This window comes from Rhinatrema bivittatum, chromosome 3 (assembly GCF_901001135.1).
Source record: "Rhinatrema bivittatum chromosome 3, aRhiBiv1.1, whole genome shotgun sequence".
Classification (NCBI taxonomy): domain Eukaryota; kingdom Metazoa; phylum Chordata; class Amphibia; order Gymnophiona; family Rhinatrematidae; genus Rhinatrema; species Rhinatrema bivittatum.
In genome coordinates, this window is record NC_042617.1 from 548,578,389 (window position 1) to 548,591,226 (window position 12,838).

Consider the following 12,838-nt stretch of genomic DNA (forward strand, 5'->3'; position numbering starts at 1 on the left):
GTGGGCAGTGCAGAGATAAACACAATGTTCGTGTGATGGGGTATACCCAGAGGGAATACCTCTTAGTAGCAATCCGGTAATGGCCCACAGAGCGGGGTACACCGATAAGGGCCTCTCGTAGAGATGGCTTGGTAGTGGCCTGCAGCGCAGGGTATACCAACATGGTTCCTCACAAAGATCAGGAATGGTAGCGGGCTACAGGTGGGGTACACCAGAGGATTACCACAGATGATGGTAAGGTGGAGGTCCACAGGATAAGATGCTCATAGGAGGGTCCTATGCAGATGAACGCTGTAGTGGCCCGCAGCGTGGGGTACACCAAAGAGCGGAAGTGATCCAAGAGTCAGAGTACTTACAGCAAGGTGCATTCCAGCAGTAGTCCTGGGATGCAGGGTAGAACGATGGCTCAAGGCAGAAGGCCCTCCGAGGAGTGGATAGCCAGAGACAAGGAAGGGCTCCCGAGGAGCGGGTACCCAGAGGGTGTCTCGCCAGAGTAGGAGCTGGAACGGAAGTCTGTAGCGTGAGGTGCGGAATCAGCAATGAGGGAACTCGTTGCCAAGTCGTCAGTGGTCAGGTTCAGTCAGCTTAAGTATCCGGGAGTGGAGACGTCATCAGCAGGGGACGCCCCTGAGGTTCCCGCGAAGCAGTGCTTAACCTGGCCTGTGCGCGTGCACCTATGTGATCCCGGAGGCAAGATGGCGGTTGGCGGCACCCACGCATCTTGGGAACGCCAGGTGGGTTGCGGTAGCTGGCGGAGGCCACCACTTTCCCCAATGGAGTCACTGAAGAGAAGAGAGAGGTGAGCAGACGTGGTTGCAGCCGTCTGCAGCCGATGGGCGTAACACATATGGCCCAACATAGAAACATGATGGCAGAAAAACTCTGTATGATCAAGAGCAGGATCAGCACAGGAGTCAGGAGTCATGAGCAGGGCAGCATATAAGCAAACCCCAGGCAGGAACAGCACAGGACAAAGCAGGGGTCTTCATTCTGACTGGCCACCTCCTCCTTGGGTTGAGCTCACAGGTTCTGAAAGCCGGCAGGACTTAGCTGGAGGTGTACTGGAATACAGGAGTACAGGGCACAGGAGGACACCCAGTGAGGCTGAGCAGGCTACAGGATACTAGAAGGTGTTCACAAAACAAGGGGCAAGGAGTGAACTAGCAGTACAGAGAAACAAGTGAGCAAGACAAAGCAGGACAACACAACACATAGGATAGGGCAAGACAAGAGCAGGCCCTAACAGAAACAGAGCACAAGACAAAATGGGGATCAGACAAATAAGGACAGTAATTAGGTAAGAAGGACCACTGGAAGGTCATAGAAGAAAAGGCAAAAACAGGAAAAATAATTAGGCAAGGCAGGCTAAAGTCAGGGCTGGCAGAGTTCAAGCAGAGGAGACAAGCTGAAGTCAGGGCAGGTAGCAAGAGAAGCAATGTGGAAGGTCAGGCTGGGTACATCACGAGAAGTCAATTCAAGGTGAAGGAAAAGCAGGAGGGCAAGAAAACAGGAGCAAGGAAGGTGGGAAGCAGGCAAGATCAGGAATGGAGGCAGAAACATGGCGATTAAGACAGGTAGACAAGCAGGAACAGGAATCAGGACAGGAATCAAGACAAGGCTAAGGAAAATCACAAGGGTGGCCACAGCAGGGAATAAAGGAGATGCAATGTTGATGTGGGGAGCTGTGAGTGAAGCAAGCTTTTAAGGCAGAGCAGGGCAGTCTCATGTGCCTGCAGGCAGGAGGGCCATGCAACGGCCAGGAACACTATACTGCATCACCTTAATGTGGAAGCAGCCTTTAACTAGTCCTGCCTTATGTTAGCAGCACAAACTTAAACTGCAAGACTACCCTCATTTCTAGCACCAGGAGTATAATAGGGTAGCAGGTGCTCTCCAATGCAAGCTTGGGCAGAGATGCATAATCAAGAACCTGTCTGCCAGCCTATCTCATTCTTATAAAAGGCAGCTTTTAGTCTGAAATAGCAGAAAGCAAGATGGAGAGACAGATGCAGGTAGTGAGAGCATAAGTGTTGTGTGAGAGACATTGGCAGGAACAGTGTGATGGCTTTGTAATTCATTTTCATTTTATTTTATTCATTTAAGCACTATGGAGAGAGCAGAATTGCTTATCTGTAACAGGTGTTCTCAGATGACAGCAGGATGTCAGTCTTCACACATGGGTGACATTATCCAATGGAGCCTGGCATGGAAAACTTATGTCAAAGTTTCTAGAACTTTGACTGAATATCTCTGAGCATGCTCAGGCATGCATTATACCATGATGTCATGCGTGGTCCCTTCAGTCTTATAACATAGAATTAAAGAAAAAAACCCACAAAGTGGAGACCCAACTCAGTCAGGAAGCAGGCAGGTCTCATGAGGACTGACATCCAACTGTCCTCGGAGAACACCTGTTACAGATAAGCAACTCTGCTTTCTCCATGAACAAGTAGGATGGCTGTGCTCACACATGGGTGAATCCCAACTACAGTCAATCTCCTAACAAAAAAGGGGACCAACAAAACAGATTCCAATAAGCACAACAACAATGTTTTGTTGGTAACAGGAGGGGCATCCTGAAAGCTACAAGGACAGAAGACACATCTTACAAGAGATTGTGGGGTTGCAAGATCAACCTCTCAACATCCCAGCTGTGAGCGACAGAACCTGAAGGATGGGATGTCGCAACCTGCCTCTGTCCTGGGTAATGAGATCTAGGGAAGTCCTTAGTCTGATTGGTTTCTGGTTGGACAGCTCCTGACAGAGTGGAAACCAGACCTCTCTCAGTCAATGGAAGGCTATGAAAATCATAGTCTCTTTGTCCTCCCTGAGCTTCAATGAAGTCTTCAACACCGGTGGAACTGGAGGATACACGTACAGGAGACCCTGGTCCCAATGAAGGGAAAAGGAGCCTGAGGCTAGCTTGCCATGTGTCCTGTTCCAAGGGGCTGTGAACAGATCCACTTACTTGCTTCCTCAAAGGTAGATGATATGGTTTTCTATCCCTTGGTCCAAAGACAATTTGTGGGGTCTGAAGGAGGGACTCAGTCTGTCCGCTATCCCATTCTCTGGATTGGCTAAATACATAGCCCTGAGCACCATCCCGTAGGAGAAGGCCCATGACTATATCTGCACTGCCTCTTAACACAGGAGGTAAGAGCCTGAACCTCCCTGCTTGTAGATGCAGTGCTAAAGTATACAATCAGAGGTCCTATACGCAGTACTATATTCTACAAATGAATCTTTTTTATTAAACACATTCTTATATAAATCATCCTCCTCTAATACATAGAAACTCCTAGCTAGACAATGATTATTAAAAACCACTCACTCATTCATTACCCCCAATCATACTTTCCACACACATACCATTCATTAACTTATAAAATAATACCCCAACATGATTAATATGTCAACAAATATCCTATGAACATTTCATATAATATACAACGCACTCCCTCTCAGTATATAACAAATAGAATATTAATTGTCTATTTATATGTTCAATCACCCGACGACAATCTCGTTTCGTCCGCCGTAGCAGACTTCCTCAGGGATGTATTCATGAACGCATAAATTGATCACGTTGAAGTTGGTTATTGCACCTCCCGATCACCGTACTTATAATAATCACCCTATTTCTTCTTATAACCCTACTCCTTAAAGTGCCTTCCCACGTCTAGCAGGAACTCCAAAACATTAGCTGACCACATCTAATAGCGATGTAACCGAATAAACTCCTTTCACTTCTATCTCCTTATGTTCTGTTAAAGCGGTTGGTATTTGCGGTACTCCCAGTCTTCTTCACATGTGTCTTCCTTTCATCTCCTTTTACTTAAACCCACGAGCAAACCTACTTCTTCTATGCCTTTTTCGTAGTTCTTACAACCAACATACTGTCTTCTTCCGTTTCGGCACGCTATACTTAAACGTTTCGGCACGCTATACTTAAACGTGAGTACGTTTAAGTATAGCGTGCCGAAACGGAAGAAGACAGTATGTTGGTTGTAAGAACTACGAAAAAGGCATAGAAGAAGTAGGGTTGCTCGTGGGTTTAAGTAAAAGGAGATGAAAGGAAGACACATGTGAAGAAGACTGGGAGTACCGCGAATACCAACCGCTTTAACAGAACATAAGGAGATAGAAGTGAAAGGAGTTTATTCGGTTACATCGCTATTAGATGTGGTCAGCTAATGTTTTGGAGTTCCTGCTAGACGTGGGAAGGCACTTTAAGGAGTAGGGTTATAAGAAGAAATAGGGTGATTATTATAAGTACGGTGATCGGGAGGTGCAATAACCAACTTCAACGTGATCAATTTATGCGTTCATGAATACATCCCTGAGGAAGTCTGCTACGGCGGACGAAACGAGATCGTCGTCGGGTGATTGAACATATAAATAGACAATTAATATTCTATTTGTTATATACTGAGAGGGAGTGCGTTGTATATTATATGAAATGTTCATAGGATATTTGTTGACATATTAATCATGTTGGGGTATTATTTTATAAGTTAATGAATGGTATGTGTGTGGAAAGTATGATTGGGGGTAATGAATGAGTGAGTGGTTTTTAATAATCATTGTCTAGCTAGGAGTTTCTATGTATTAGAGGAGGATGATTTATATAAGAATGTGTTTAATAAAAAAGATTCATTTGTAGAATATAGTACTGCGTATAGGACCTCTGATTGTATACTTTATCTATGATATAGACGGAGGCACTGCACTATTTTAGTGTACCTGTGTAGATGCAGTGCATCACCAAATGGTTGACTATTTAGATCAACGCAATTTTGTTGGACAGCCAGTCTCTGAAAGCCCACAGTGCATACCTGATTGCCCAGAGTTCAAGGAAGTTGATTTGACAAATGTTCCTGGTCAGACCAGAGACCTTGGGTACTGAGCCCATCTACATGGGCCCCTAGCCTATGGTGGATGCATCAGTTATTAGAATAATTTGAACAAGAGGAATTGGAAGGACTGTCCCCATTCCAAACTGGAAATTTCCCACCACCAGGACAAAGAGACCCAGAGGGATGGAGTGACTTGGATGCAGTACCGCAGTTCCAGAGTGGCCTGAAGTCACCGGGACCTCAGAGTCCATTGAGATCTCCATATGTGTAGGTGTGTCAAGGGAGTACATGTACTTTGCAGCCATATGGCCCATCAGTCTCAACATGTACCATGCTAATATTTGCTGGCTCTTTTGAATCTCTGCCTTGATGGCCATCATGGTGATGACTTTTTGCCGCAGCAGGAAGGTTTTGGCCTGAGCCATTTCTAGAAGGGCTCTGATGAAATACAATCAAGGTGATGAGCTGCGATGGGACTTAGGTTAGGGATGAAAAACCCTAGTGACTCCAATTTCCAGATGGTTGAGCACCTGGACCCTCCGGCACCTAATCGATAAATGCTCTTGACCAGCCAATCATCCAGATAGGGAAAAATGTGAACTCCCAGTCTGCAAAGGTGCGCTGCCACCTCAGTCAGGCATTTTGTAAAGACCCATGGGGCAGATGCTAGCCAAAATGGCAGAACGCGATACTAGAAGTACTATTTTTCTACTATGATTCGGAGATACTTTTGGTGGCTGGGGAAGATCTCAAAGTGAGTGTATGAGTCTTTTAGACAGAAAGAGCATAGCCAATCCCCTTTTTGCAGAAACAGGATCAAGGTGCCTAGGGAAACCATCTTGAACTTTTCTCTTTTCAGAAATCTGTTCAAGGCTCTTAGGTCTAGGATGGAATGGAGTCCCCCTATTTTCTTTGAAACCAGGAAGTAGCGGGAGTAAAATCTCTGCCCTCTCTGCCCTAGTGGAATGGGCTCAACTGCTGTTAAGAGGGAGAAGAGCTCCAACCGAAGCACTTCCTCATGTGCTACTGGTCCCTAAAATGGTTTAATTTGTACTCTTTGCGAATGATGGTGAGGACCTACTGGTCCAAGTTTATACTGGGCCACTGGCTGCCATAGAATCACAGCCTGCCCCCAACTGGAAGGTCCGTCACTATGGATATCCTGGGCTTAGCTACACTCTCTTTGACCCAATCAAAACCCTATCCCAGGAAATGACTAAAGTGCCAGCTGGAGCTTTGGGGTCCTCTGTTCCCTTGAGTAGCTATGAGGTGCCTGCTGATGTTGATGAGACCGAAGCAGCCGAGGATAGTGTCTCCTCGAGAGAAAGAAAGACTTCCTCGGGCCAGATCTCGATGAGTCAGTTCTCAATGACCTTCTGGATGAGGGGGCCAGATCTTGATTGCCAGCAGAGAGCTGGAGTATTGTGTGGTGTTCATGGATTTGCACCATGGCATCCTTAACTTTATCTCCAAAGAGATTCTCTCCCATGAACGGCACATCATCAAGTATTTCCTGCACCTCCTGATAAGAGATCAGAAGCCTGTAGCCAGGCGAGTCTGCAGGCACCGATCACTGCAATAGAGACTCGATGCACCTCAAAAACATCGTAGGTTGAGCAGGCCCCATGTTTTCCACACTCCAGACCCTTATGCACCAGTGACCTGGGGGGTGTCTTGCTGCTGCTGAGGCAGCTGCTCGGCCACCTTCTACACCTGTTTCAAGATAGCCTGCATGTATTGGCCCATGAAAAGCATAGTTCCCTGAAACACTTTCCTCCCAATCATATCCATGGTCCTTGTATCCTTCCTTGGGGGCACCGAGGAATGGGTCAGGAGGCACTTGGCCTTCTTGAAAGTGGATTCGACCTCAATCAATTGATGTAAGAGCTGATGCTTGTCAGATCCGGGAATCGTTTTGGATGAGATAAATCACGCCCTCCTTTTTGTTAAAGGAAACCACTGACAGGGGGTTTTCCCACATCCTCATCAGCAACTCCATAAGGATCTCATGTACTGGGACTGCCACAATCTCCTTAGAAGGCTCCACGTACTGAAAAACTTTCCAGCATCTCGTGTTGGGTATTCTCTTCCATCTGTAAAGTAAACGGGATGGACACCACCATCAACGGGACAAAACCTATGAAGGAGAGGTATTCTGAAGGAGACTTCCTTCTGCCATCAGGAGGAGAGGGTTTGGAGGGGAGGCCATTCAATGCCTTGTTTTCTGATGCCTCTGAGGAGTCTCCCCTCCAAGAGTCAAAAGAATTCTCTTCACTGTCAGAGAGGGGATGGATCCTAGGCCTTCAGCCAGAGGTATGGGAACTGACTCAACTGGCCACATGGGCCCAGACCCCAAGTCCATTCCAGATGTCAGGGGAGCTTCCTCCTCCAAGGAACTGAGGATGACCACTGGACCAGTGGGTGATGACTACGATGGGTGTCGATGCTGCCACGGACACCAACACTGATGGTGCTGATGCTGGTAGGACATCTATAAGCACCTGAAGGGGGCCGAGCAGCAGCTCGAGGCATGACAGTGTCGGGCTCAGTGCCGTTGGTACACAGATGCCGAGGCCCTGCAGCGCCTTCTCCACGGCCACAGGAAAAATTGAGAACATTAGTGAAAATTGAGACACGCTCTACCGTGAAACACCAGGCTCTGCGATAAAGAAAAGACTGATAGGACCCTGCATGGCCACACGCTGTAAAGCATGCCCAAGGATGCTCAGAGACGTTAAGTCAAAATTCTAGAAACTGACATAATTTTCTAAGTCGGGCTCCATCAGATAATGTGATCCATGTGTAAGGACTGCCATCCTACTTGTCCTCAGAGAATGCTTTCTAAACTAACCTAAGTTTCTTCTCAAGAAATTTGTGAAGGCCTATACAAGTGTGGATTTTATTGGTTTCTTTGATAGTAAAGGCATAAGATGAGATTTTACTCAGGGGCCTTTACTGATTGAAGGAAGAGATACCTTAGACTCAAAAGTTGTATTGAAGGAGACAATGGGTGAAAACTTTCCTCTTTACCCAATCTTTTTGGGAGAGTAATTGGGGTTCTAATGGTAGTTGAGTCATTTCAGGAGTTCTCATATTTAGAAAGGCAGCAGTTTTAGAAGTAGAGAAAACTGAGCCGTATGAGATCTATTACATGTTCTTTATATCTGGCATCTACTACTAACATTGTGACATCACTATTACATGAAGTTAGTGTAAAAATGGCTAAACTTATACATTTATGATGGACCCAAGGACAATTTCCTGCAAAAGTTGTTAGCCAATATGTTCCTGATTTTGAAAAAAAGAGGTTTAAATCCAAATAAAGTTGTACATTATTGTCCAATATCCATTTACCTTTCTTGGGGAAGTTAATAGAAAAATATTGTCATTCTGAACTTTTACAGTTTGTGGACTCAATAGGGATCTTGCACATTGACAATCAGAATTCTGGATAAGGTATAGAACAGAGTTGGTTCTTTTGAATTTAATCAATAGTATGAGAATACAGGCTGATATTGGGATGGACTCATTACTAATATTATTGGATCAGCTGCCTTCGATACACTTGATCATGCCCTTCTCTTACAGCATTTGAACCAGACCAGCATGGCGGTTTAATGTTCTAGTGATTTAAGTCTTTTCTCCAAGATACATTCCAGCATGTCCACTGGGAAGGAGAATGGAGTTCCCCAGGGCTCAGTGCTGATTACTCTTTTAACATATATGTGTGTGTGTGTGTGTGTGTGTCTCTCTCTCTCTATGTGTGTGTGTGTATATATATATATATATAAGTTCATGTACATAAGGAGGACTTTTTACATGTTGCGTTCATTGTATATTTCATTTAATATGATTAAAATCTGTTTTATTCTAATTTAATTTAAAGTAAAAAATACTCTGATTCATTTGTTGTTTGGAATCTAAGTATGACTGAGTTTTTTTTAAAAGATAAGTGTTCCTTCATTTCCTGTATTTTCATACATGTAGATATAGAACTATGAATCCTGACTTTAATTAAAATTTAATATATGAGCACTCCACAAATTATAATACAAATCTATATAAAAGAGTATCATCATTGGTATCTCAAAGAAAGTATATTATTAAATGTACATAAAATTATTTTTTACATATTAACATACCATATATTAGAGATGTGAATCGTGTCCTCGATCGTCTTAACGATCGATTTCGGCTGGGAGGGGGAGGGAATCGTATCGTTGCCGTTTGGGTGTTTAAACTATCGTGAAAATCGTTAAAATCGTGAGCCGGCACACTAAAACACCCTAAAACCCACCCCGACCCTTTAAATTAAATCCCCCACCCTCCCGAACCCCCCCAAAATGCCTTAAATTACCTGGGGTCCAGCGGGGGTCCGGAACGGCCTCCTGAAATCGAATCGTGTTGTCTTCAGCCGGCGCCATTTTGCGCCGCCATTTTGCAAATGACGGCGCAAAATGGCGCCGGCCATAGACCAACACGATTCGACTGCAGGAGGTCGTTCCAGACCCCCGCTGGACTTTTGGCAAGTCTTGTGGGGGTCAGGAGGCCCCCCCAAGCTGGCCAAAAGTCCCTGGGGGTCCAGCGGGGGTCCGGGAGCGATCTCCTGCCGCGAATCGTTTTTCTGTACGGAAAATGGCGCCGGCTGAAGACAACACGATTCAATTTCAGGAGGCCGTTCCGGACCCCCGCTGGACCCCCAGGTAATTTAAGGCATTTTGGGGGGGTTCGGGAGGGTGGGGGATTTAATTTAAAGGGTCGGGGGTGGGTTTTAGGGTGTTTTAGAGTGCCGGTTTTCCCGCCCTCCCCCTTCCCCCGATTTACGATTTTTTAACGATAAATGGGGGGAATTGTTATTGTATCGTGGCCCTAACGATTTTTGACAATTTAAAATATATCGGACGATATTTTAAATCGTCAAAAAACGATTCACATCCCTACCATATATATTTCTCACAAAAATGTTTTATTAAAAATGCCTACATATCAATTACTGTACACATTAGTAGTGATACATAACATCCACACAAAGAGCTCCACACACTATTTACTTTAGCATATCGTAAAAAAATGTATTTTCTACATTTATGCCATCTAAAATTACATATTTTAAATCTAATATGACTATATTATCACATATACAGAATGGAAGTAGTTTGACAAATATCCACAGTGTTAATGTGCTACACAATATACACAGTCTTAATTTCAATATGTTACAAGTCTTATTTTGTCCTGCATTGAGACTCCCCATATGATATACCCACGAATACCGGTATAAAAAAAGCTTTTAAATCAATAAATATATAAATGTATGCATTCACCCCTTAAGTACTAACCTGCATAAGAGATGTTGTATTTAAGGAAGAATGTAAGTTTAAAAAAAAAATTGCCACCTGTAGGCTAGCATTAAATGATGCTTGTTGCAAGCAACACAGTTATTCAAAACTACCTACCGTATTTTTCGCTCCATAAGACGCACTTTTTTTCCCCCAAAGGTGGGGGGAAAATGTATGTGCGTCTTATGGAGCGAATATAAAAAAAAAACCAAACAAAAATCTAACAAACACCCCCCCCCCCCGACTCCCCCAAGACCTGCCGACTTAATTTCCTACAACCCCCCCCCCAAGACCTGACACATTAATTTCCTGCAACCCCCCACCCTCCTGACCCCCCCAAGACCTGCCGAATTAATTTCCTGCAACCCCCCACCCTCCTGACCCCCCCAAGACCTGCCAAACGTCCCTGGTGGTCCAGCGGGGGTCCAGGAGCGGTCCGGGAACGATCTCCTGGGCGTGAGCCGTCGGCTGCCAGTAAACAAAATGGCGCCGACGGCCCTATGCCCTCACTATGTCACTGAGACCGACCGCTGCTATTGGTCGGTCTCAGTGACATAGTGAGGGCATAGGGCCGTCGGCGCCATTTTGTTTACTGGCAGCCGACGGCCCTATGCCCTCACTATGTCACTGAGACCGACCAATAGCAGCGATCGGTCTCAGTGACATAGTGAGGGCATAGGGCCGTCGGCTGCCAGTAAACAAAATGGCGCCGACGGCCCTATGCCCTCACTATGTCACTGAGACCGACCAATAGCAGCGGTCGGTCTCAGTGACATAGTGAGGGCATAGGGCCGTCGGCGCCATTTTGTTTACTGGCAGCCGACGGCTCACGCCCAGGAGATCGTTCCCGGACCGCTCCTGGACCCCCGCTGGACCACCAGGGACGTTTGGCAGGTCTTGGGGGGGTCAGGAGGGTGGGGGGTTGCAGGAAATTAATTCGGCAGGTCTTGGGGGGGTCAGGAGGGTGGGGGGTTGCAGGAAATTAATTTGGCAGGTCTTGGGGGGGTCAGGGGGGTGGAGGTTGTTAATTTAAAGGGTTGGGATGGGGGGGGGGGGGTTTTGGGGGTTCCCACAGAAAGAAAAATTTTCTGATCTGGGAGTGGACCGAAATGGCCCTCCCCAGACCCGAAAACAAAATGGGGAGAAAAAAAAAAAACTATGCACTCCCCTAATTTGCTCCATAAGACGCCCAGACGCAGAGCCGGTTTAGCACAATTTTTTTTTTTTTAAATTTTCCCCCTCTGAATCCTAGGTGCGTCTTATGGTCAGGTGCGTCTTATGGAGCGAAAAATACGGTACTTCCTTTGAACCCAAATTGTTGTGCTGCTGGGTTTTCCCAGCTTTTGAGTGAAGATTGTTATTGCTTATTGAATTTGTTTTTCTTTGTTATAGGTAATGAACATTCGAAAAGTGCTAAACAATTTGGACAAGCCACAAGGTCTCTATCCTAACTATCTGAATCCAAGTAGTGGTCAGTGGGGTCAGCGTAAGTACTGTTTATGATTACTTCCTTACTGAGATAAAATCGTTAAGGTTATTATAGTTAGCCTATACTGTACCAAGGTGCTTTGCAAAGAAGCTCAAACTGAACAACTAGTATGGTAAACATGATGCGAGCTGATAAGAATGTACATACCAAAGTCCTATAGATCATCTTATAGAAAACAAAGAAAAGCATAATCATTACAAAAGAGAATGCCAGTTTTTATGTATATTCAGTATATTCTTCTCAGAAAAAGAGTCTAAAAGAGAGCCAATCCATAGTCGGCTGTGTCCACACTTTGAAACAAGCTGGATCTGCAGTGCAGCTTCTTTCTATCAAATTTTAAGCAGGATTTAAGATCCCAAGCAGATACCCATACACATTGTCCTAAACCATTACATGCTTTAGAAATCAAATATAAGGCTCAGAGGCATGGCCAGAAAATACATGTTTTATGTTGAAATACATGAGAGAGTTCATATTTAACAGACTTTGGGAAACTATAGTGATGCAATTACTCTGACCAGTACGCTATACACTTAAAAGCAATATTCAGTAAAGTTTAGTAAAATAAATCTTCAGGCATCTTCTTTTTAATAAATTTTAGTAATTTGCATAATGCCTGATTTATTTTATTTTAACAATTTGTGCTCTGTGTTCTCCACAATTCTAATGTCAGAGTGAAAACAGATTGTAGTAAACTCCAAAGCCTTAGAATGAACTGTTATTTTAGTACTATAGCAATTGAAAGAAGCAGAACCATCCATCTGGAATTCAGTTATAATAGAGATCAGCTTATCCAATAACTTACGGCTGTTTTCTTCTCCTTATGAAAACATGTTTTTTAATGCAGCTTGTATTTCCTAATATTGCTATTTGTATCTGGTTTGACCAGTTTTGTTTACTATTCTATTTGGTATGATCAGTCTGGTTCTCATTTATCCCAATTTAATGCACCACTTAATTTATTGACTTAGGGCCTCATTTTCCAAGCCGCTCACACGTGATAAGGGACCTTTCGCACGCGAAAAGTCCCTTATAACGTGCGATACCAGGATGGGGTCGGAGTCGGCCCCGGAAGAGGAGGAGTCGGGGCGCCATCGGGGCCAACTCTGTGCCGACGCCGCAGACAGCGAAAAGGTAGATGCCTTTTCGCTGCC

The 12,838-nt window shown here is 44.8% G+C and overlaps 1 protein-coding gene across 1 annotated transcript in view; it reads left to right on the top strand.

The window, feature by feature from the left end:
- The window catches only part of MAN1A1 (mannosidase alpha class 1A member 1), a 553,608-nt gene that overhangs the window by 372,090 nt on the left and 168,680 nt on the right, over positions 1 to 12,838 (top strand). The window contains exon 7 of the mRNA XM_029596415.1: positions 11,588 to 11,681. Coding sequence (XP_029452275.1) covers positions 11,588 to 11,681 — 94 coding nt within the window. The remainder of the gene's footprint in view (positions 1 to 11,587; positions 11,682 to 12,838) is intronic.